Here is a 25,968-nt window from a genome sequence, read left to right as displayed (position 1 = left end):
TATTTGTCAAGGAATTTGCTCAGACTGTTGTGCGAGGCACAGAAGAGAAATGTGGCAGCAGCCGGGTCAGAACCATCTCCGGTAGCCGACCTCCTCTGCTTTTCCGATTGTCTGAAAACTCAGGGGATGAGAGCATGAGCGACATGGCCTTTGACTCCTGGCCTTCGTCTCCGTCTTCGGCAACGCCCCATAGCCACAAAAACGAGAACCTCCGTATGTTACCCTAAGATGTATATCTTTGCATTTTGTTCTCACATAATTCAGTATTTGAAGAACTTTTTCCTTGATGGTCAAGATTATAAGTTAATTTCCAGTTTCCCCCCTGATTTGTCATGATTGCATATTTAAGTGAATTTTTTATTTGTGTAACGTACTGTATATTCCGGAATACAAGGCGACGGAGGGTATAAGACGTCCCCCCAACTTTTGATGATAAAATACGGAGTTAGGGATATACTCAGCGTTTAAGACTACCTCCCTCTTCAAAGACTATGCTCCCACGGCCCCCGCCACTCACCATTCAAGGACCTCCTCACCCTCTCTGCTTACCTCCTCTGAAGGGCACTGGGCTTACCTAGGCCCAAGGAGGTGTCTCTGGACGCCGACTCCTAGCAGCACTGGGTGACTGCGTGCCTTGGATGTGCTCCCAGAGGCATGCTGGGAACAGTAGTTCCCCGACTCCTACTGCTCCCAGCATGCCTCTGGGAGCACATCCAAGGCACGTCGCCGCCCAGCACTGCTAGGAGTTGGCGTCCGGAGACACTTCCTTGGGCCTGTGGATGCCGACTCCAAGCAGCGCTAGGTGACGGCGTGCCTTGGATGTGCTCTCAGAGGCATGCTGGGAGCAGTAGTTCCCTGAATCCTACTGCTCCCAGCATGCCTCTGGGAGCACATCCAAGGCATGCCATCGCGTAGTGTTGCTTGGAGTCGGTGTCCAGAGACTCTTCCTTGGGCCTAGGCAAGCCTTCGGAGGAGGTAAGCAAGGGCAGAGGAGGTCCTTGAATGGAGAGAAAGGAAAAACCCAGCGGGTCAACACCCCCAGCCGGTTTCCGTGGCAGTGTGGCCTGCCACTCCTCCTCCCCATGCCCTCCCTCCACCCTCCTCCCTCTCTCAAGCCGCGCCATTAAGGCCGATTTTATTTTTTTCTTATTTTAATTTATACCCAGCGTACTAGACGACCCCCAACTTTTAATAAGATTTTCCAAGCATAAAAAGTCATCTAGTACCCCGGAATAGACGGTATTTCTTTTCTCCCCAGTGGTGCAATGTTTTTATATTGCATTTTAATATTGAGACAAATGTTTTTAATGTTTATGTATGCATATAATGAATTCATGTCCTAGCATTGATTGTTTGCCATATATATGCTGTGCTCCGCCCTGAGTCCCCTTCGGGGTGAGAAGGGTGGAATATAAATGTTTTAAATAAATAAAACCCTTGTGCCAACAGGACTGTTAACAGTCCTGTCGGCACAAGGCAGTTTGAATCTGGGGAGTGGGGTGAACTCCCGTCTTGTCAGCTGCAGCTTCCCATACAGGAATATGAGAGAAGCCTCCCACAGGATGGTAAAACATCCAGGCATCCTTTGGGCAACGTCCTTGAAGACGGCCAATTCTCTTACACCAGAAGTGACTTGGCAAAGAAAGACTCGTTTTCTAACAAATACAATCTCTATATTACTCTTCTCTAGACTGGCCTGTATTCAATGAAGTTGACAACTTGGTTCATAATGATCATGAAGGCCTCGACAATCAAAGGGTAAGTGTTTCTCCAATGGTCAAGTTAAAAATGATTGTGTCCGTTGTGCTTTTTAGACCCTAATAATATAGGAAATATGTGGTGGGTTTACTCTGATATATGAGGATTGCTTTTGTTCCCATTACACTCTTTCTGAACACTTTCTTTCTTTGGATTTGATTGTGGCAATTAGATGCACAAAACCAAACACATTTATGCCTCTTTTAGCCTAAAGTTCTAGACAGAGGCACTGAAAGGTAAAATCCCCTTATCTTAATCTTCACAATGTAAAGCACCATCAAACTCTCATACTCAAATAGTCTATTTTATCTGATCCAAAATACCTTAATCTCCAAAGAGGATTAATTGACGTCTACAGTGATATAGCTGTGAACAGGCGCCTTGATCATCTACTACTTTTCTTCTCATTCCTTGCCCTAATTTAAATGTCCTAATATTTACATACTATTTTTTACATACTATTTTTTTAAAACTAACATCGTGACCTGGTGTGATGATTTCCATTGTTGAATCTTTTTGTTTAAGGCAATAATGGGTAACCTGTAATTCTCCAGGTGTTACAGGATTACAAATCACATCATCCTTAACCTCATGTCATTTTTCCCTTTCTAGGACTGTGAAAATGGAGGCGACAGTGGATACCCAAGTGAAAAGAGGAGTGAACACGAAGACATGGATCACAAAGTAACATCTTCTATTGCTGTTTGAATATTCTTTTCTTCATTTATTTACAGCTTGTTGGTATTATTGAACACGAGCAGAATAAGTTGAGAGCGTCAGAAACCCCAGTACTCCTTCAATTGTTTTAAAATTCAATTACTGTTTTGTATAATATTTAGATGATGGTAATGATGATGATGATGATGATGATGATGATGATAACAATACCATTTATACTAGAGTATAAGATGAATTTTCCAGCTCTTTTTTTAAGCTGAAAAAGCCCCCTTCGGCTTATACTCAAGTCAACGTTATTTATTATTTTACTCTGTTGTTATTATTATTATAACATTTATTATTTTATTTATTATTGTTATTACATTTACATTATTTTACTCTATTATTATTACATTTATTATTTTACTCTATTTATTATTATTATTTCATTTATTATTTTACCATTATTTATTATTGTTATTACATTTATTATTTTACTTTATTATTATTGGAAGGATACGTAAGCACATTTACATTGAAGATTAGAATAATGGTTTAATCAGAGTTGGAGAGTCTTACCTTATATTAAATTTATTATTTTACTCTATTATTATTACATTTATTATTTTACTCTATTACTGTTATTATTACATTTACATTATTTTACTCTATTATTTTATTACATTTCTTATTTTACTCTATTATTACTGTTATTACATTTCCATTATTTTATTCTCTTATTATTTTTATTATATTTATTATTTTACTCTTTTATTATTATTGGAAGGATATGTAAGAACATTTACATTGAAGAAGGGAAGAATAATGGTTTAATCAGAGTTGAACAGCCTTAACTTAAATTAGAGTTTTATGTAAACATTCAAAAGCATTTAACCTACTGATGCTTCAATTAATGTAATTTTATTGGTTTTATTGAATTTTGAAATTTACCAGTAGCTGCTGCATTTCCCACCCTTTTTTGTAGTAAAATTGCATGCCTGGTCTACACTGACTATATAATTCAGTTCAAAGGGGCGAGTGCAGATGGGGCTTTAGAGGAAAGTGTACCAATAAATCCTCTCTCTAATGTGGAAATAAGAATACTGTCAGTCTCTTAAAATCCTGTGGTCAATTAACTGTTATGCTTTTAAATGTATTCATTGATTCAGCCTTGGTGATAATGTTTTGATGTGACTTGACATTGAAACAGAGGCATCACTCAATCCCGCCCCCCGCCCCCCAAGCTATCGACAAGAGCTTCTTGTAATAATGATCAACACAATTAATTTTGTTTTATTTTTTTATATTAATATAGGTGCAGTCCAACTGTAACCGAAGACATGAAAGTGACGAAGACAGTTTGGGCAGCTCTGCAAGGGTAAATAAGACAGAAACTCTCTGAAGATAATACCTGGCTTTGGTTGGTTTGCTCCCCATGCCTCCGATGTTACTCCTCCAACCCACATGTGCAGTATGATCCTTGTATCCATGGGCAATATGTTCCCATTCTTTGTGTAAATCAAAAAAGCACAGATAATATCAAGCCCTATTCAAATGAAGGGCTTCTGGCAATGCTGGAGGACCTAGAAAATGGCCAGCAAGCCCATATTTTGGTAGGCATGGATCAACGAAACTGATCCCAGGGATACAGGGGTCGTACTGTATATTAAAAGCTATTTTTATTTCAGTTGCAGAATATTGTTTTTCATTACTTACATCTCGTTTTCTTTCACTTTTTAATTCCTTTCCTTCTCAATTAGAGAAACACTGTTGTAAATAAACTCTCTTCAACTACTAAAACCAGCCCCTGGAGCAAACGGGTGAATCTGCATGAATTCCTTCATCATGTTCTTGGCTTTGTTTTCTCCCTGCCGATTGATTTGGCTTTTGCTGATTTCTGCTGCTGTTTCCATGGTTCGAATCCGTATTTTTCTAAAACACACCAAATCTTGAAATGTGCTACTATGTCTTGCTACTTTCTTTGAAGGGTGTAGGTATCAAGACAGCTTGAACCTACATATGGATCATTCAAAATTCAGGCTATCACTTGGGCAACCACTGGCCATGCTGGTTGGGGCACTCTCAGAGTTTCAGACTTACCATATACACTCGAGTATAAGCCAACTCAAATATAAGCCAAGACAGCTAATTTTACTACAAAAAACTCGGAAAATGTATTGACTCGAGTATAAGCCAAAGGTGGGAAATGCAGCAGCTACTGGTAAATTTAAAAATAAAAGTAGATAGCAAGAAAGTTATATTATTTGAGGCATCAGTAGGTTAAATGTTTCTGAATATTTACATAAAATTGTAATTTAAGACAAGACTGTCCAACTCTGATTAAACCATTATTCTAACCTTCTTCAATGTCAATGTGCTCACGTAGCCTCCCAATAATAATAGAATCAAATAATGAATGTGATAATAATAATAGAGAAAAATAATAAATGTAATAATAATAGAGTCAAATAATATTTGTAATAATAATAATAAATAGAGAACAGTAAAAAAATGTAAGATTAAAATAATAAATGTAATAACAATAATAAATTAGTAAAATAACAATACAGGAAATACAATACAGTAAAATAACAAATGTAATAATAACAATAATAGAGAAAAATAATAAGTGCAATAATAATAGACTAAAATAATAAATATCATAAAATAATAAATGAGTAAAATAATAAAGGTAATAATAACAATAATAGAGAAAATAATACATGTAATAATAACAGAGTAAAACAATGTACATGTAATAATAATAATAATAATAATAATAATAGAGTAAAATGATAAATTCCCAATCCGGCGGGAAGGTAACTGCACTCCATGCAGTCATGCCAGCGACATAACCTTGGAGGTGTCTACAGACAACGCCAGCTCTTCAGCTTAGAAATGAAGATGAGCACCACAATCCTGAGTCGGACATGACTGGACTTCATGTCAGGGGCATACCTTTACCTTTAAAATGATAAATAACCTTGACTCGAGTATAAGCTGAGGGTTTTTCAGCAAACTATTATTCTAACCTTCTTCAGTGTGCTTACGTATCTTTCCAGTAATAATAGAGTAAAATAATAAATGCAATAATAAAAGTAAAGTAAAATAATGTAAATGTAACAATAGAGTAAAATAATATAAATGTAATAATAATAATAAATAGAATAAAATAATGTGAATTCAATAATAATAATAATAATAATAATAATAATAGAGTAAAATAATGTGAATTCAATAATAATAATAATAATAATAATAATAATAGTAAAATAATAACTGTAATAATAACAACAAGAACAGAGTAAAATAATAAATAACCTTGACTGGAATATAAGCTGAGGGGGGCTTTTTCCAGCCTTTTAAAAGGGCTCAAAAACTCAGCTTTATCTCGAGTATATACGGTATATTCTAAATTTTCTAAATTCTTTTCAATGCCCCCAATCCTTTGGCCTTCCAATAGACAGCCTTTTACGCTGCTCATCGGGGACCAGCACTGCCTGTTTTGCTAGCATTTTGCTGCCATCACAATAAGTGCAACTAGGAGTTTTGTGCATGTGACTTAGTCTTCCCCAAACTGATTAGAAATTAATTGCTGTGGAGAATGAGCTACAGCATGAATGGGAAGTGGGTGGCCCTCCAGATATTTTAGAACGGCAACTTCCAGAATTTTGTTCTATTGACTAGGCTGCTGGGACTTGCAATGTAACAACATCTGGAAGTGGGTTGCTGTGAGTTTTCTGGGCTGTATGACTATGTTAAGAAACATTCTCTCCTGACATTTCCTCTGGAACATGGCCATACAGCCTGGAAAACTCATAGCAACCCAGTGATTCCGGCCATGAAAGCCTTTGACAATACATTGAACATCTGGAAGGCCACACAGTTCCCATTTCTGAGTTACAATGCAATTCTATAATGTGAGTTAATTGGGACAAATATATGTATAAGATTTCTGCCTGATTGAGTTCTGTTTTAATTTATTCCTTTACACACATTTGTTTTTGTGGGGAAATTACTGCTGCAGCTTGAGAAGGCTTTCTTGGCTCTGGATGGCAGTGTGGTCTTGATAAGAAGACACGCTTCTTTCTTTTCCTTTTACATTTCAAACTCACGTCAGCAGTGCCTTTGCTCTGTTCTAGGTCAGTGTGGAGAAGTGGAATCTCTTTAACGCAGCCAGAGTCCATATCCACAGACCCTCCTGTGTTGCAGTGGAAGTGCAGAGGCTCAACGCTTTGGAACTGGAGAAGAAAATTGGGAAATCCATCCTTGGGAAGGTTTGAGCATCTCAGACTCTTGATTCTGGCATCCGATTTGGTGGCTCTCCCTCTGGAAAGAAGGAGGGATCAATATGAAAGGGCTTGTCTCTTCCTTTAAATAGGGCAAGGCTGGAAAGAAGTTAGGCTGTTGTCTATGCACCTCTGTCAACTGGGTCTTCAGCTGTAGCTTATGGTTTGCTAAGAAGCACTTTAGAAATCCTATACTACCATTATAACCACACACCAGTGGATCTCAAAGCGTCAAGGGACTGGAGGGTTTAGTTCTTAGAAAAGGAAAGAGGTTATAGCGTGTACTTACTTACTTAGGCGATCCCTCGTTGGCCGAGTAGGATAGTCTTCCAGGATCAGTATTCTTATGAGTCCGTAGGTGCCTGTGGAGCCCTATTCTTGATCTGCATCTTCTTCCGCAGTGAGGGCATTGGTTTCCAGGTGGAAGGCAGTCTCGGTCAGGGTTGGCTTGATGTGCCTTCCTCTTGGCACGTTTCTCTCCTTCACCCTCCATTCGTGCCTCTTCAAATTCTGCAGCACTGCTGGTCACAGCTGACCTCCAGATGGAGCGCTCAAGGGTCAGGGCCTCCCAGTTCTCAGTGTCTATGCCAGAGTTTTAAAGGTGGGCTTTGAGCCCATCTTTATAGTGTGTAAAAGTGTAGAAAATAGAACATACTGGCAGGCTGGGCTCAGCACAAAAGGCTAAACCTGCTGTGCTGCAGAAAAATCCTGCCGATTAGAAGGTCAGCAGTTTGAACCCAGGTCGGGGTGAGCACCTGTTGTTAGCCCCAGCTCATCTGCTAGCTAGCAGGTCGAAAGCAGAAATACGAGGAGATAAAATAGGTACCACTTTGAGCGGGGACGTAATAAAGGGGCCTTTAAGGACATTGATTGGAGGAAAGCTCCTCAACCTGGAAGATGGAGTGACAGCAACCCCCCCCCCCCCCCCCCCGGGGCCAGAGTCAAGCACAGCCTCCAAGATGCTGGAAATAAGATGGGAAACCCCAATTTTCCTAGTTTCCAACAGACCTCACAACCTCTGACGATGCCTGCCATAAATGCAGGCAAAACGTCAGGAGAGAATGCTTCTAGAACATGGCCATACAGCCCGAAAAACCTACAACAACCCAAACATTCAATGCTGATTATACAATTAACAAGGACAGACAACACAAAGGGAGGGAAAGGCAGTTTATAAGCCTTCGACAATACATTGAATGTTTGCCCTATGTGTGTTTTGTAAAGCCCTCTGAGTCCCTTCGAGGTGAGAAGGGTGGGGTATAAATACTGTAAATAAATAAACATGTGCCCCCCCCCCCCCCCCACCTCCATTTACATATTGGAATAAGTTAATGAAGGAACAAAAGACATCTTGTAATACTGACATGGGTCTCAAGTTTGGGGGGAAATCAAGGTCTAAGTAAAAGTTAAAGGTTTCCCCTGACATTAAGTTTAGTCATATCTGACTCTGGGGAGTGGTGCTCATCTCCATTTCTAAGCCGAAGAGCTGGTGTTGTCCATAGACACCTCCAAGGTCATGTGGCTGGCATGACTGCATGGAGTGCTGTACAAGTATAAGTAGAGTAACTAATAATAACAGCCCTTGTACCTTCATGCAAGATACACACAGTGACTACTGTATGCCTAAACACTGCAAAAGCACTAGATCCCATCTGATCCTGGGTGTTAAGCTGGGTCAGCCTTGGTTAGTGTTTGGATTGAAGACTGCCAATGAATACCAAGTATTGTAGGCTAGATTTCAGAGATGAGAACTGTCAAAACCTGTATCTTAAATTTTCCTGTGAATCTACTTCTGTGCCTTGTAGTCTCGAAGGAAAGTGGTTGTGTAAGCATTTCATGAAGCAAAGCCTAACACCATGTTGGGAACAGCAGCTTATGGTTTCCAAACTCTTTTAGTGGAAGATTTGGGTCCTAGCAGGGCTGGCTTGGGATGATGGGAGTTGTAATATAAAATAATTGAAAGGCCATGTATTTCATGCTTTCCGTAGTGAAAAATCTACCTATTTTTGTTGTGGAATTGCTAAAACAGGTAGTGATCTGGATCAGCACCCACCCAAGAGCAGATATAAATAACAATGAAACACTTGTAGAGCTATGTTCAGGCTTAGCCAGCAGACTGATCTAACTTTTAATCATTCCTCCTCCAATTTCTTCCCTCTCCTCTTTCACACAGGTTCATTTGGCCATGGTTCGATACCATGAAGCTGGCCGTTTCTGCGGGAAAGACCAGGAATGGGACGAAGAGTCGGCAATTTTCCACCTGGAGCACGCAGCGGACTGCGGAGAGCTAGAAGCCATTGTGGGACTCGGGCTCATGTTCTCTCAGCTGCCACACCACATTCTCTCTGAGGTCACACTCAAGGTCAGCAAGGCAGCACCATAGTTGAACGAGACCAGTCGTGAATCCTTGCAACCTTTCTAGACTCCTTGTGTGAAAGCAGAGATATATAGCACATTTTTTCATGTTCACTTGGAAAACATAGCAAGACCAGTCTTAGGAGCTTCTTTCACTGCAAAATTAATATGAAAGAATATGGAAGAAGGCAGTCTAGTGAACTAAAGGTGCAATTATAATACAGAGAAAGGCAAAAGTTCCATTTTGCCTTTCCCAAAAGAGTGGTGCGACTAATATGTGATGAAATACAGTAATTTGGTCTGGGAAATTGTTACAGTTACAGTAGAAAAACTAGCTGTCCCAACCCCTGAGCCCTCTACAGCCTGAAGATTTTGGAATGGAGTCAGTTTAAAAACAGTGAAAAATGATAAAACAGAAGTAAGTAATGAGACTCAATAAAATATGTGGGCTTCTGACTGTTGTGGTGCTGTGGAAACCCACATGCCTCCATCAATGTATTATGCCACGAATGCCCTACTATCATATCTGGTCCTGCTTATGCCAGCTGGTATTTGCAGCAGAAATATCAAATTCTGAAATGTTTGTTATTTTTGTGCGAGGAGAAAGACTCATCAGATTTTCTGCCTCTGCAGCCAAAATGACTTTACTGGCTTTGACTCTGGTGATTTAATTAATTGTTGCTCTGCTTCACAGTAATCCAAATGGTTTTCTGCCAATTATCTCTTGAGAGCTGTGATTATCACAAATGATATTTTAGAGGGTCAAGATCCCAAACAATGATTTCTTTTTGTCCTAGTTCAGCCTTTTCCTTCAGTCAGATTCTGGAAAACAATAACATAATTATTCAGCTCTTTTTCCTCCATTTGTTTAGGACACCAAGGAAAATAGAATCAAAGGATTTGATTATTTATGCCGAGCAGCAGCAGCTGGAGACCGTCCTGCCATGATCCTTGTTGCAAGAGCATATGATACTGGCCTGAATCTTGCTCCTGACAGGTACTATGTTGTTAGGGATGCTGGCTGGCAATTCCTTGGTTAGCCAGTTGCATGAGTCTATGGTCCAGGTTGACCAATCAATGTGTTTTAGTGAGAGTCAATGACAAGGCAGGGGGAGGGGAGGGGTGTCATATAGATAGAAATCTGTCCTGGGTTTTTGGAATGTGTTTCCCATTAAATACATAAAGCATCCCCTTCCTTCCAGCAGAGTATCTATGTTTTAGAGACAATTGGCAATAGACTTCTGCTGGAGTTGCTGTTGGAGTTGTTTTCTGAGAATCTGATGCTAAGTATACAGGAATATATTTGCCTTCATTAGAACAAATAGGAGCCCCCAGTGGCACAGCAGGTTAAACCGCTGAGCTGCTGAACTCTGGGGGGTGAGGTGAGCTCCCGCTGTTAACCCCAGCTTCTGCCAACCTAGCAGTTCGAAAACATGCAAATGTGAGTAGAGCAATAGGTACTGTTCCGGCGGGAAGGTCATGGCGCTCCATGCAGTCATGCTGACCTCATGACCTTGGGAGGTGTCTATGAACAATGCCGGCTCTTCGGTTTAGAAATGGAGATGAGCACCAAGCCCCAGAGTCAGACATGACTAGACTTAATGTCAGGGGAAACCTTTACCTTTTAGAACAAATATGGTATTGCTCATCATAGGTATCTGGGGCTCACTCAATCATATATATTAATTAAATATCAGGGCTCAAGAGCTTGCAAGCAGATGTGAACAAAAGTCTTCCCACAGGAATACTCCTGGAGTTTTTTCATATTTACCTTTTATTCTTGAATTACTCAGAGACCGAGATTGGAAGGAAGCCCTGCATTGGTACAATGCGGCATTGAACATGACCGATTACGACGAAGGAGGGGAATACGATGGAACGCAGGATGAGCCCCACTACCTCCTCCTGGCAAGAGAGGCAGAGATGCTGATGAGCGGAGGGTTTAACCTGGACAAAGATCCACAGAGATCGGGTATGGCGCCATGCTTCCTATTTTGTGGGGGTGTTCTGTCTTTTGCAGCAAAACCATCTAGTTGTCCTCTGGTAGCTGAAAGAGAGAAGCTATGTTTGGCATAAACTTTCAAGGAGTGCATCTCAGATTGCTTCATCTGAAAGACACCTAAAGTTTCCAGTTCTCAGGGCATTTAGTTTGTGAGTTCTGTGTGCCGGTGTGAGAAATCAGAAACTCCTGTAAGGTAAACAAACAGGCAGAGGGAGAAGAAAATGAGATTTAATTGATGTTCACCTTATCTGGTTGGTGTGACTGTGTTTATCCTTTCCTTTGGAAGCTGGGGGGTCCCTGTTATCTTAGGGACCACCTCATTCCTTTTCTCCATCAGTGGTCACCTCGATCCACCCAGGAAAATCTCCTATACATACCGGGCCCTAGGGAGGTACACCTGGAAGCTACAAGGCGTAGAGCTTTTTCGACCTATGCTCCAATTCTGTGGAACTCATTGCCTCCATAAGAGCAAGGTCGGAGTTGCGACCTTTTGTAAAGGCACTCAAGACTTGGCTGCTTGGTTGTGCATTTAAGTAATCAGATCTAATTTGCCAAATAGTCACTGTTGAATGTTTTTATGTTAAATGTTTTTATGTTGTGTAAATGCTATTTTAGATTGTAAGTCACTTGGAGCACCTTGGTGGAGAGCGACTAATTAAGAAATAAAGTGAAGTGAAGTGAAGTGTTACCCTTTCCATCCAAAAAGATATTGAGTATGGCCATTTGTTGAGTGATTGGGCTGGCTTCACAGGGACTTAAGAGCGGTCATTTGTAGAGCAACTAAGAGGCCATTTTAGGCACAGGCAACAACATCAAGCACTGTAAACAGATTGTTTACATTTAATCATAATCTGATCTGGATCATAGGAGCCAGCATACGTAGGGATCACAAACAGAGCATTGCCCAAATATGAATTAAGGAACATGACTAGTTCAACCAGAGAAGATAGTCATAGCAGAGCACTTGATGAAACAACCTGGACACAGCATATTATTTGGGAACACAAAAATGCTGGACCACTCTTAACAAACTACACTCTTGTCAAACTACACAGAGAAGCCATTGTAATCCACAAGTATGTGGACAATTCAACAGAAAGGAGGAAAACCTGAAAAGTAACAAAATTTGGTTACCAATTTTTTAAAAAAAAAACTCTGAAGTGAGGACAGTAAATAAAGAACAACACTCAGAAAACGGAATTCCAGACAGGACACAATCAGGGCCAGCTAACACCTCCCAGCAAAAGATTCCCCCAGGCAGGAAGCAGCTAGGCTTTGAAAATGCAAGGCTATTCAATGCTAAGCAAGTTGGCTTAAGTGGCGGAGGGTGAAAAGGAAGGGTTCTGAGACTCTCAAGAGATTGTGGGAGCTGAAGTCCAAAACATCTGGAGGGATGAAGTTTGCCCATGTCTGGTCTAGGACCCCATTTTCTCTGGTTGGGGATGATGGGAGCCGTAGCAACTTGTGCTGCATCTATAGGAGAATAAAGTGTCTTGTCTTCGCTCTCTCAGTGTGGTTCTTCCCTTCCGTTGTTCCAGGTGAGCTGTACACTGAAGCTGCTGAAGCTGCCATGCAAGCCATGAAGGGCCGTCTGGCCAACCAATATTACCAGAAAGCGGAAGAAGCCTGGGCCATGATGGAAGAGTGACACTTGAAAAGAGGCTGTTTACTTGTATATATAGCTCAGATAGATATTTTTAAAAGACTTATTTTGTTTGGGGCAAAGGGGGTTGTGGCGGGGGGGGGGGGGAGAGAAAATAATCTTTTGTATGTGTTGTTAACTTGTGTTTTTCATATGACGATTTTTCTAACTCTGTTTCAACTGAAAAGACAAACAGAAACGGCAAACTGTACTGTTAATGGCATTTCAGAGATGCAGTCTTAACCGATCCTTTTGTAAAAATTGTCCAACCAGGGAAATCAATATCTTCACTTGGAAGAAAAAAAATTGTGTACATTGCATCTTCATGGCAAATTACATCTCTGTCTTCCATCCCAGCCTTGCTATGTTACAAATGCAGATGTTCTGCATTATGCCTTTTTGATACAAGTGCATGCAATGCTGTGAGGATTTACGGCACAGCATGAGAGATGTGGATGTGAGGCTGGAGAAGGGGACCCTCTGTCCCCACAATTATTAGATCTGTGGACAGCTGTCTGGAAATAGGAACACTTTTTTCCTTTTTCTTTGTATTAGTTTCATTTTTCACCCTTCCTCCAAGAAGCTCCCAGTAAATACATAGCTCTAGCGCTCTAATAATAATAATAATAATAATAATAATAATAATAATAATAATAATAAATAATCTGTACTGCCCTTTCTCCCCAAGGGGTTCTCAGGGCAGTTTACACATAACAAGGCAGACATTCAATGCCTAAATGAGTACAAAATATATCAAAAACTTACCAAAATACATGATAAGAGCACAATAATAACAGTGAGTTTACCACAAAAGATTTAAGCATTGAGATAAAAATATAACAGAATAGTTAATAATACTGCACAGTCTCTCTTATCCAACATAAACGGGCTGGCAGAACGTTGGATAAACGAAAATGTTGGATAGTAGAGAGGGATTAAGGAAAAGCCTATTAAACGTCAAATTACATTATGATTTTACAAATTAAGCACCAAAACATCATGTTTTACAACAGATCAACAGAAAAAGCAGTTCAATACACGCCAACGTTATGTAGTAATTATTGTATTTACGAATTTAGCACCAAAAGATTGTAATGTATTGAAACAGCTGTGGATCTGGGCGGGAGGCAGACTGCGTTGGATAATACAGAACATTGAATGAGTGAAGGTTGGATAAGCAAGACTTTACTGTATATAATTAACTAAAACATAAATAACAATTACAGCAAATACCCTCAAAACAGTTTAAAATACAGTTACATTAAAATGGCTAGTGCTGGTGTTCCTTTAAGATGTATCATGGCGGCCATATAGTGCAAGTGGAGTTGACCAGTATCCCAATTGGGTAACGTTTTTTAGTCCTCCTCCTCTCGGTACGCTAAAGTGCATAAGTGCGTTTTTAGACGTCTCTTAAAGGAGAGGAGGGGGTGTGTTTAGAGCCCTGGTTAAGTCAAATTAACATATTGGTTTTCTTCGATGTCCACCAACTGGGATTCCAATCAATTCATGCAAAGAGCAAATACAGATTGCAAAATCCTTCATGTTGAACTGTATTCCAGAAAATAAGTAAACACAGAAAGATAATGTTTATCTTTCCAGTACTCGTGGGAATGGAAAGTTGGTAGGAATGAATGCAAGCGTAGATAATAATGATAATGATAATAATAATAATAATAATAATAATAGCTGACACAATATGAAGGTTTAAAGATCGAACTGCAAAGACTCTGGCACAAGCCAGTAAAGGTGGTCCCAGTGGTGATCAGCATACTGGGTACAGTGCCTAAAGACCTTGGCCTGCACTTAAACACAATTGGCGCTGACAAAATTACCATCTGCCAGTTGCAGAAGGCCACCTTACTAGGATCTGCAGGCATTATTCACCGATACATCACACAGTCCTAGACACTTGTGATCCAATTCAACAGCCAGCAGAATGACCTTGTCTGCTGTGGACTCATCTTGTTGTGTTAATAATAATAAATAATAATAATAATAATAATAATAATAATAATAATATACTTTATATTCCTCTCTATCTCCCTGAGGGGACTCAGGGTGGATTACAGAACACATATACAGCAAATATTCAATGCCATTATACAATTAACTAGGACAGACAATACATCAACAGAGGTATAGGCTTTTTCCATCTCCAGCATCTGGAGGCTGTGCTCGACTCTGCTCCATCTTCCATGTCGTGGAGCTTTTTGTTCTCTGTAAACATCCTCTTCACTGGCATGTCCTTATGAGCACCTTTTATTACCTCCTCACTTAAAGTGGTCCTATTTATCTACTCACATTGCTATTTCGATCTGCTAGATGAGCAGAAGCCTAGCTGACAGCGGGAGCTCACCCTGACCTAGGCTATGAACTGCCAACCTTTCAATCAGCAAGACTTTCTACAGCTGACGGTTTAATCCGCTGTGCTAAAGCCTGGCCCAAATAAATAAGATGTTTGTGTAGCAAGGCTGATATCATTCAAAAGTATATAGAGAACTGCTGCTACAACAGAATTCTTTAACACTGCTGAGGCCTTTGCATAGTTGGAATTAATAGGAAATTCAATATTGGTCAATAGGTAGCGTGTCATTAACCTTTTGCTTCAACAAAGATATTTTGCACTTCTAGTTATAAGTTTCTTCCTTGTGGGTTTATCCATTCTTGTTTAGTGCTATTAGGGAGTTAGGAATTAATTGTTACCACTAGATTTCCCTTATTTTTATCAGATTCTGTCCTCCTTGGATGCGAACGATTTTGCATACTGTTTTCTCATGCTCGGTTGTGTATATATTATTGTAGCAAAATAGTATAATTTAAGGAAAGGTGGGGGGGGGGAGGTAATTAAAGCTGCTACTACCATCACCTTTTAAGAAAGAAAGTCAGCAAAATACAAATGAATTGAGATGTTATTCATGAGTAACCACCTAGCTCAGGAATGGGCAAATTTGGGTCCTCGAGGTGTTTTGGACTCCAACTCCCACCATTCCTAACAGCCTCAGGCCCTTTCCTTTCTTCCCTCAGCCGCTTAAGCGGCTGAGGGAGGAAAGGAAGGGGCCTGAGGCTGTTAGGAACGGTGGGAGTTGGAGTCCAAAACACCCGGAGGACCGAAGTTTGCCCATGCCTGTTCTAGCTGAACAGTACATAACAAAACAGAGCCTGCAAACAATAAGCTTTTACTTAAAGACACATTAGCCTTGAAAACATGACTGTTATTATGCCTATGAACACCAAGAATGGTTAGCGGTGCATTTGCATTATCCTATGTAAACATATCCTCATATAAAGTTGGGAAACATAATGAGAACAACACAGAAGATGTTGGAATGTATATTAAAATTGCTAATTCTATTCACAAGTAGTTGGAAGTGGGTCCATTGAGACTGACTTGCTCGGTATTGGCATGCAACTCTTCTGATCACATCCTGCAAGAGAGTACTACTGTAGTCTTGCTTGTTTGTCTATGCAATTAAGCCTTCTGCTTCCATAGTAGCATCTTTGAATCTGTTTGTGCTAGTGATATCTCTGTTCCCATGAGGTTAAGTTGTCCCACGTGCTGTTGAATGGGTAACTACTACTACAAATGGACAGATGTAGTTCCATAAAAAGCCCAGGAATCTACACTACATTATATGACCAATGTAGAGTGATATAATGTGGTTTCGCTGCATTGAATTGCATTATATGAGTCTATGCCAGACATGGACAAACTTTGGCCCTCCAGGTGTTTTGGATTTCAACTCCTACCATTCCTAACAGCCTACCGGCTGTTAGGAATGGTGGGAGTTGAAGTCCAAAACACCCGGAGGGCCAAAGTTTGCCCATGCCTGGTCTACGCTGATGATATAATGCAGTATAGATGGTGCCTCTGATTTGGTTTTTGAGATTGGGAAAGCAGGTGGTGACATGGTCCATTTGTAACAGCACCACTTTGTGGCCACAACTGAGAGCTCACACAATTGAGTGTGTCCTCCCTCCAAACATATCCCTTAGATGGAGAAAAGGAGATGTCCATTTACACTGCAGACTTTTCATTCAATTGCATCCATGGCTTTTTGCAGACTTCCCTTCATCTTGCTAAACTTGAATGAATTAACCTGGAATATGCTGAACTCAATGTCTTGCTCCCAGTACTTCCTGTTCAGGCCTTTTGGAAGTCTATTTGTGCAGAGAGAGTCTGATTGTCATCCATAAGTAGTACCTATCACTTGTGAGCTCCTCACAGATTTGCTGCACTCTTTGCAAAGGATCAAAACCTCACCGACCCAAAAGGCTGGAGTTCCTGTATGATGTTTACATTATCCTGTGCAAGGGAGGAAGCACAAAATGCTGTGATGGGTACATTTTCAATAAAGAGATTAAAAATTAAATTTCTTCTAAGTCTGTGTCTTTCTTTCCAACAAGTTTCCATGTACACTGCCATATAAAATCCAGATTATCTTCTTCTTTGAACTGGATTATATGACAGTGTAGACCAGCGTTTCTGAACCTGGGGGTCGGGACCCCGGGGGGGGGGGGGGATGTCGCAGGGGTCACCAAACACCATCAGAAAACAGTATTTTCTGTTGGTCATGGGCATCCTGTGTAGGAAGTTTGGCCCAATTCTATAGTTACTAAGGTTCCAACTGATCTTTGGTTGTAGATGAACTATAAATCCCAGCAACTATAACTCCCGAATGTCAAGGTCTATTTTCCGGAATCTGCAACATTATTCACATTTGGGCATATTGAGTATCCGTGTCAAGTTTGATGCAGATTTATCATTTTTTGAATCCACAGTGTTCTCTGGATGTGGGTGAACTACAGCTCCAAAACTCAAAGTCAGTGCCCACCAAACCCTTCCAGTATTTTCTGTTGGTCATGGGAGTTCTATGTGCAAAGTTTGGTTCAATTCCATCATTGTTGGAGTTCAGAATGCTCTTTGGTTGTAGGTAAACTATAAATCCCAGCATCTACAACTCCCAAATGACAAATCAACCCCCCCCCCCCAAACCCCACTAATATTCAAATTTGGGTGTATTGGGTATTATTGCCAAATGTATTCCACTGAATGAAAATATATCCTGCATATCAGATATTTACATGATGATTCATAACGAGCAAAATTAATGTTGTGAAGTAGCAACGAAAATAATGTTATGGTTGGGGGTCACCACAATATGAGGAACTGTATTAAGCAGTCATGGCGTTAGGAAGGCTGAGAAACACTGGTGTAGACTCATATAATCCAGTTCAAAGCAGATAGTGTGTTGTGGACTACTCTTCTGCTTCTGAGGAGGAGGTAAAACAGGAAGTTGAAGAGGTAGCACTTAGGGATTTGGGGCCAAGTGTTGAGGAAGGAGAAGGCGAGGCAGACATACTACAAGTCCCAACATTTCAAGAACAGCAAAGAGCAAAAGAAGGTCAGACAGAATCAGGAAAAATGACCTCGCCCTGGGAACATCTGTGCTGGGAGCTCAGGGCTATAAATTAGCAGTGAAGCCAGAAGTCAGCACTGGCAGCCACCCACCTACTTGGTATGTTTGTGTTCCAGTGTCCTGCCAGCTGTCGGGAATTGTGGAAGTTGAGGTCCAGGGCATCTGGAGGGCTGGGGTTTGTCCATGCCTGGGTTAAGCCCTTGTGCTGCTGTACTCCTAACCTGAAGTTTGGCTGAACTGCTGATCTGAATGTTGGCTGAACTGCTGACCTCAAGGTTGGTAGTTTGAATCCACAACACCAAGTGGGAATCATCCAGGGCATTATAATTGTGATTTCTGTATATCACGCATGGGCAAATTTTTGCCCTCCAGGTGTTTTGGATTTCAACTCCCACAATTCCTAACAGCAGCTAAGGGAGGAAATGAAGGGGCCCGAGGCTGTTCGGAATGATGGGAGTTGGAGTCCAAAATACCTGGAGGGCCCAAGTTTGTCCATACCTGGTGTAGACTCATATAACACAATTTCAATCAATATAGCTCTATAATAACACAACAACACTTTGTTTATATTCCGCCCTATCTCCCCAAGGGGACGCAGGGCAGATCACAGTACACATACATAGCAAACATTCAGTGCTGTTTTGTATAGACAATACAGAGACAGGCAGAACAGAAGGAGGTATGTTGTTTCACTCAATGTTTCGCTTTTTTGGTGCCTAAGAAGTTGGGCTCGAATCCAGCTCTTTCGCTCCATCCTCTGTGACGAAGAGCCATCAGGACTTCCTCCTTCTTTTGGTCATCTAGCATTTTCTGATCTTTCTTTATGACGTCGTAAAATACCTCCCGCAGTTTTTCTCTAATTAAAGCTATGGCTGTTTTCAAACTGCTTAGGTCAACAGTAAGCTGGGCTGGACAGTCGGCTTCGAAATGGCAACCTTCAAATATACAAATATACAATCATAAAACAATATACCATTACATATTATCAGTAGAAATTATATTTCATACAGTAATATTAACATTACAATATTATTGTATATTATATTGTATTATTATTATTATTATTTATTTATTTTCAAACTCATTAGGTCAACAGTAAGCTGGGCTTGACAGTTGGTAGTTATTATCAATATTAAAAGTATATACAATATAATATATTTGATATTGCAAATTTCTCTAATTAGAGCTATGGCTGTTTTCAAACTGCTTAGGTCAACAGTAAGCTGGGCTTGACAGTCGGTAGCTCATGCCGACTCAGGGCTTCGAACTGGCAACCTTCAAATATACAAATCTTCAATAACAAAGCAGTATATCATTATATATTATCAGTAGCAATTATATTTCATACAGTAGTATTAACATTTGACATTATTATTATTATTATTATTATTATTTGTTTTCGAACTGCTTAGGTCAACAGTAAGCTGGGCTTGACAGTTGGTAGCTCATGCCGACTCAGGGCTTTGAACTGGCAACCTTCAAATATACAATCATAAAGCAGTATATCATTATATATTATCAGTAGTCATTCTATTTCATATAGTAGTATTAACATATTGCAATATTATTGTATATTATGATATTGTATTATTATCTTGCATTACATTATAATATTATTATCAATATTATATGTAGATACAATATATTATATTTGATATTGACTTCAGATTAATATTGGAATGCAGGGCTTCAAAGCACATTAGGATCCTCCCCCTTCCCTTAAAAAAAAATACAAACCAAAAGTAACACAGTTTTTACTATATGATAAAAAAAATGGAAAATCCTCCAATTGGATTCTCTTTGTAGGCATGGAAATGGTGCCTTTTCAGCACTACGGTAGCGTGGCCGAGCGGTCTAAGGCGCTGGATTAAGGCTCCAGTCTCTTCGGGGGCGTGGGTTCGAATCCCACCGCTGCCAAAAACGTTTTTCCTGCCGGCTGCTTTGACAGTCAGGCGAAGATTGGACTACAGCGCCCCCTGCTGCACGGCAGCGCGCATGCTCACCTCTCCCTTACGGGCGCCTGGGCAGAGAGCATTGTGGGTAAGAGGAAGGCAGCCCTCGCCCTCCCACGTGGCCGCCGGCGGAGGGAAACCAACATGGCGGCTGCTGCTGGTTCTGATGCTGCTGGCTGAACCTCTTCTCCCCACGGGAAAGTGGGGGGTTCTCCTCCCCAACGGAGGCCCAGGTAGGGAAAAGGAGTGGGGAGTGGGGAACCTCTTTCTTTCGCCTTTGCAGCTCTTTGGTTGGGGAAAAGGCTTTGCAAGGCCTCCCTGACTTCTCCTCTCTATTCCCTATCAGTCCCAAGCCTGCCTCTCATAAAGGGATTCTTAGGAAACCATAGGGAAAGGGGTTCCTCCAGCATCCTCCCTTTTGCATGACAAGAGGTTAAGGCAGGCATGGGCAAACTTGGGCCCTCCCTCCAGGTGTTTTGGACTTCAACTCCCAGGAAGGGGCCTGAGGCTGTTAGGAATTGTGGGAGTTGAAGTCCAAAACACCTGGAAGGCTGAAGTTTGCCCAGGCCTGACTTAAGGCATTGGGCACTTTGTGGGGAGAAGTCCCTCCTTCCATATAGGTTAGATTTAGCCTTAAACTGTTTTGACTGCATTTAGCTCCAAGCTCTGGAGTCCTGGGAGTTGTAGTTTCACACTCTAAGACATTGGGAAACTACAACTCCCTTTATTCCAGAGCCCTAACCAAACTGAATTCATTCCACAGTGTATGCAGCAAGCCTGGGCAAACTCCTGCTCTCCAGGTGTTTTGGATTTCAACTCCCACAATTCCTAACAGCTTAAGCAGCTGAGCGGGAAAGGAACGGCCCGAGGCTGCTAGGAATTGTGGGAGTTGAAATCCAAAACACCTGGAGGATCCAAGTTTGCCCATGCCTGGGTTAAGGAATTGGGCAGTTTGTGGGAAGAAGTAACTCTTTCCATTTAGGTTAGATTTAGCATTAAACTACTTTGATTGCATGTAGCTCCAACTACAGGAGCCCCCGGTGGCGCAGTGGGTTAAAGCACTGAGCTGCTGAGCTTGTTGATCGAAAGGTTGCAGGTTCGATTCCGGGGAGCGGCGTGAGCTACCGCTGCCAGCCCTAGCTTCTGCCAACCTAACAGTTCGAAAACATGCAAATGTGAGTAGATCAATAGGTACCGGTCCGGCAGGAAGGTAACGGCGCTCCATGCAGTCATGCCGGCCACATGACCTTGGAGGTGCCTACGGACAACGCTGGCTCTTCGGCTTAGAAATGGAGATGAGCACCACACCCCAGAGTCAGACATGACTGGACTTAATGTCAGGGGACTACCTTTACCTAGCTCCAACTCTGGAGTCCTGGGAGTTGTAGTTTCATGCTCTAAGACATTGGGAAACTACATCTCCCTTTATTCCAGAGCCCTGGCCAAACTTCATTCATTCCACAGTGTATGCAGCAAGCCTGAGCAAACTCCTTCTCTCCAGGTGGTTTGGACTTCAACTCCCACAATTCCAAACAGCCGGTATGGGGAGAAGTCTTGCCTTCTATATATATTAGATCTGACATTAAACTGCTTTGACTGCATGTAGCTCCAAGCTCTGGAGTCCTGGGAGTTTTAGTTTCATGCTCTGAGACACTGGAATTGTTGTTGTTCATTCGTTCAGTCGTCTCCGACTCTTCGTGACCTCATGGACCAGCCTACGCCAGAGCTCCCTGTCGGCCGTTACCACCCCCAGCTCCCTCAAGGTCAGTCCAGTCACTTCAAGAATGCCATCCATCCATCTTGCCCTTGGTCGGCCCCTCTTCCTTTTGCCTTCCACTTTCCCCAGCATAATTGTCTTCTCTAGGCTTTCCTGTCTCCTCATGATGTGGCCAAAGTACTTCAGCTTTGTCTCTAGTATCTTTCCCTCCAGTGAGCAGTCGGGCTTTATTTCCTGGAGGATGGACTGGTTGGATCTTCTCGCAGTCCAAGGCACTCTCAGAACTTTCCTCCAACACCACAGCTCAAAAGCATCGATCTTCCTTCGCTCAGCCTTCCCTAAGGTCCAGCTCTCACATCCGTAGGTGACTACAGGGAATACCATGGCTTTGACTAGGCGGATCTTTGTTGCCAGTCTGATGTCTCTACTCTTCACTATTTTATCGAGACTGGACATTGCTCTCCTCCCAAGAAGTAAGCGTCTTCTGATTTCCTGGCCACAGTCTGCATCTGCAGTAATCTTTGCACCTAGAAATACAAAGTCTGTCACGGCCTCCACGGTTTCTCCCTCTATTTTCCAGTTGTCAATCATTCTTGTTGCCATAATCTTGGTTTTTTTGACGTTTAGCTGCAACCCGGCTTTTGCGCTTTCTTCTTTCACCTTGATTAGAAGGCTCCTCAGCTCCTCCTCGCTTTCGGCCATCAGAGTGGTGTCATCTGCATATCTGAGGTTGCTAATGTTTCTTCCAGCAATTTTCACCCCAGCTTTGCATTCATCCAGCCCCGCACATCGCATGATGTGTTCTGCATACAAGTTAAAAAGGTTGGGTGAGAGGATGCAGCCTTGCCGTACGCCTTTCCCAATCTTGAACCAGTCTGTTGTTCCGTGGTCAGTTCTGACTGTTGCTACTTGGTCCTTGTACAGATTCCTCAGGAGAGAGACAAGGTGGCTTGGTATGCCCATCCCACCAAGAACTTGCCACAATTTATTATGATCCACACAGTCAAAGGCTTTAGAATAGTCAATGAAGCAGAAGTAGATGTTTTTCTGAAACTCCCTGCCTTTCTCCATTATCCAGCGGATATTGGCAATCTGGTCTCTCGTTCCTCTGCCTTTTCTAAACCCAGCTTGAACATCTGGCAACTCTCGCTCCATGTATTGCTGGAGTCTTCCTTGCAGGATCTTGAGCATTACCTTACTGGCATGAGAAATAAGGGCCACTGTACGGAAGTTTGAACAGTCTTTCGCATTTCCCTTTTTTGGTATGGGGATATAAGTTGATTTTTTCCAGTCTGATGGCCATTCTTGTGTTTTCCATATTTGCTGGCAAATGGCATGCATCACCTTGACAGCATCATCTTTTAAGATTTTAAACAGTTCAGCTGGGATCCCATCATCTCCTGCTGCCTTGTTGTTAGCAATGCTTCTTAAGGCCCATTCAACCTCACTCCTCAGGATGTCTGGTTCTAATTCATTCACCACACCGTCAAAGCTATCCTCGATATTGTTATCCTTCCTATACAGATCTTCTGTATAGTCTCGCCACCTTCTCTTGATCTCTTCAGCTTCTGTGAGGTCCCTGCCATCTTTGTTTCTTATCATACCAATTTTTGCCTGAAATTTACCTCCAATGTTTCTAATTTTCTGGGAGAGGTCTCTTGTCCTTCCTATTCTGTTGTCTTCTTCCACTTCCATGCATTGCTTATTTAAAAATAGTTCCTTATCTCTTCTGGCTAACCTCTGGAATTGCGCATTTAACTGGGCATATCTCCCCTTTTCACTGTTTCCTTTTGCTTTCCTCCTTTCTTGGGCTACTTCCAGTGTCTCAGCAGACAACCATTTTGCCTTCTTCGTTTTCTTTTTCTTTGGAACGTACTTTGTTGCCGCCTCCTGAACAATGTCGCGGACTTCTGTCCATAGTTCTTCTGGGACTCTGTTTACTAAATCTAGTCCTTCAAATCTGTTCTTCACTTCCACTGTATATTCGCTAGGAATGTTAGTGAGATCATATCTAACTGGTCTGTGTATTTTCCCTGATCTCTTTAGTTTTATTCTAAATTGGGCAATAAGAAGTTCGTGATCTGAGCTACAGTCAGCCCCAGGTCTTGTTTTCACCAACTGGATGGATGTCCGCCACCTTTGGCTGCAAAGGATGTAGTCAATCTGATTTCGGTGTTGACCATCTGGTGAGGTCCATGTATAAAGCCGTCTTTTAGGTTGTTGGAAGAGAGTATTCGTTATACACAGCAAGTTTTCCTGGCAGAATTCTATCAGCCTGCGTCCCGCTTCATTTTGTTCTCCCAGACCATGCTTGCCTGTGATCCCAGTTGTCATTTGACTTCCCACCTTGGCATTCCAGTCTCCTGTAATGAAAATAATGTCTCTTTTTGGTGTATTATCCAGTAGTTCCTGCAGATCCTCATAGAACTGATCTACTTCTGCTTCTTCAGCAGCTGTGGTTGGGGCGTATATTTGGATCACTGTGATGTTGAAAGGCTTTCCTTGCACTCGAATTGAGATCATTCTGTCATTTTTGGGCCACTTCACATCAGATGACCACCAGATCTACTACTGCGGAGACACTGGAATAAACTCCCTTTATTCCAGAGCCCTCACCAAATTGCATTAATTCCACAGTGTACAGAGCAGGCCTGTACAAACTCCTGCTCTCCAGATGCTTTGGACTAACTCCCATAGTTAACAGCCGGTAGGAATTGTGGGAATTGAAGTCCAAAACACCTGGAAGCCCAAGTTTGCCCATGCCTGGTGTAGAGACTCTCTCTGCCTCCTCTCTTCCTTGTTTAAGGGCCATCCCACACAGCCCTATATCCCAGAATATCAAAGCAGAAAATCCCGCATTGTCAGAGTGTGGATTCAGATAACTCAGATCAAAGCAGATATTATGGGATTTTTAGCCTTGATATTCTGGGATATAGGGCTGTGTGGAAGGGCCCTCAGTTACAGCATCTTAAGCCTCTTTAGTAATGTGTTCCTAAAATTATTATTATGTTTATGTTTACTTATATCCCGCTTTTTCTCTCTCTCCGAATGTGACTCCAATGGACAATGCAGCACATTCAACAATCATACAAGTCCCAAGAGAAACAATAACAAATTAAAAACAATATCAATAAAACAGGGGTAAAAGCCATGTCCGTATTACATTCCTATTTCATAAGGCCTATTTCAAAGCAGATAGTGGATTTTATGTGGCAGTGTAGAAGGGGGCCCCAAACTTCACAGTCCCAGGAACCCACAACATTCAAACCACATTAATTCTATAATGTAGTTGGGCATTTAATCTTCGCATTGAGCTGTGGCACTTAGGCCCCTTCTACACTGCGATACAAAGCACAGATTATATGCTTTGAACTGGATTATATGGCAGTGTGGACTCAGGGCTCTTCCAGATAGGCCCTATAACCCAGTATCTGATCCCAGGTTTTCTGTTTATCCCAGATTATCTGGCAGTGCAGACCTATATTATCCAGTTTAAGGCAGAAAATCTGGGATCAGATCCTGGGATATAAGGCCTGTCTGGAAGGGTTCTCAAATAATCCAGTTCAAGGCAGATAATGTGGATTCTCTGCTTTGATAATGTGGATTATATGACAGCGTAGAAGGGACCAAAGCGGCCAAAACAACCCAGTGCAATGTCAAACCCCAAAATATACAGACGTTAACATCAAATTGAATATTGATGTTATTAAGAATGGACAGTTAAAATATATCAAATTGTATCCCTCTCACAGCAGGCTCAGAACTACTTTAGACTCTTTCCTAAGGAGTGAGAAATAACATTTGGACAGGGGAGATCCAGTTATAGCACTATCAGGGAGGGAATGATTTAGGCCAGGACTAAAATATATGCTTTCCTCATCTCTGCTGGTCTTGCTTCCCCATTGCATCAGTGTGTTTTATTTAGGAAGCTTGGGCACTCCCAGGAACTTGAGATAAAACAAGCAAAATCTAATGCCTCTCCTCCTGTAGAGGAAATGTTGCTGGTAAAACAGAAAGATTCTCGCTTCCCAATGTCAGTTTGTTTTAGATAGGGAATATTACTAAAATTGCTTGATCATGAGTGGGTGGAGATAATCTGATCAAAGGAATTTTGAGTTGTTATAGGGGGGTGTGTGTATGCACATACCTACAGTAGGCTCCTAGTTAACCAGAACTCTC

The 25,968-nt window shown here is 41.5% G+C and overlaps 2 protein-coding genes and 1 non-coding gene across 5 annotated transcripts in view; all 3 read left to right on the top strand.

Moving 5' to 3' along the window:
- The window catches only part of LOC132782013 (eukaryotic elongation factor 2 kinase-like), a 59,186-nt gene extending 42,113 nt beyond the window's left edge, over positions 1–17,073 (top strand). For all 3 annotated transcript variants that reach the window (XM_067461225.1, XM_067461223.1, XM_067461224.1), the window contains 9 exons: positions 12–213; positions 1,691–1,758; positions 2,371–2,442; positions 3,731–3,793; positions 6,558–6,692; positions 8,878–9,066; positions 9,932–10,056; positions 10,853–11,031; positions 12,600–17,073. In XM_067461225.1, the coding sequence (XP_067317326.1) occupies positions 12–213; positions 1,691–1,758; positions 2,371–2,442; positions 3,731–3,793; positions 6,558–6,692; positions 8,878–9,066; positions 9,932–10,056; positions 10,853–11,031; positions 12,600–12,709 (1,143 nt within the window). In that variant the 3' untranslated portion in view covers positions 12,710–17,073. The remainder of the gene's footprint in view (positions 1–11; positions 214–1,690; positions 1,759–2,370; positions 2,443–3,730; positions 3,794–6,557; positions 6,693–8,877; positions 9,067–9,931; positions 10,057–10,852; positions 11,032–12,599) is intronic.
- Positions 17,074–19,955: 2,882 nt separating this feature from the next.
- On the top strand, positions 19,956–20,037 carry TRNAL-AAG (transfer RNA leucine (anticodon AAG)). The gene has a single exon. It is a non-coding gene; the product is annotated as a tRNA-Leu (tRNA).
- Positions 20,038–20,165: 128 nt separating this feature from the next.
- The window catches only part of POLR3E (RNA polymerase III subunit E), a 49,482-nt gene continuing 43,679 nt past the window's right edge, over positions 20,166–25,968 (top strand). Inside the window, exon 1 of the mRNA XM_067461927.1 lies at positions 20,166–20,305. The gene's annotated coding sequence lies outside the window, so the exon portion shown is untranslated. The remainder of the gene's footprint in view (positions 20,306–25,968) is intronic.

The sequence above is a fragment of the Anolis sagrei genome, chromosome Y (assembly GCF_037176765.1).
Source record: "Anolis sagrei isolate rAnoSag1 chromosome Y, rAnoSag1.mat, whole genome shotgun sequence".
NCBI lineage: Eukaryota > Metazoa > Chordata > Lepidosauria > Squamata > Dactyloidae > Anolis > Anolis sagrei.
The sequence above is the reverse complement of the archived record's forward strand: the minus strand, read 5'-3'. Positions and strand labels throughout refer to the sequence as shown.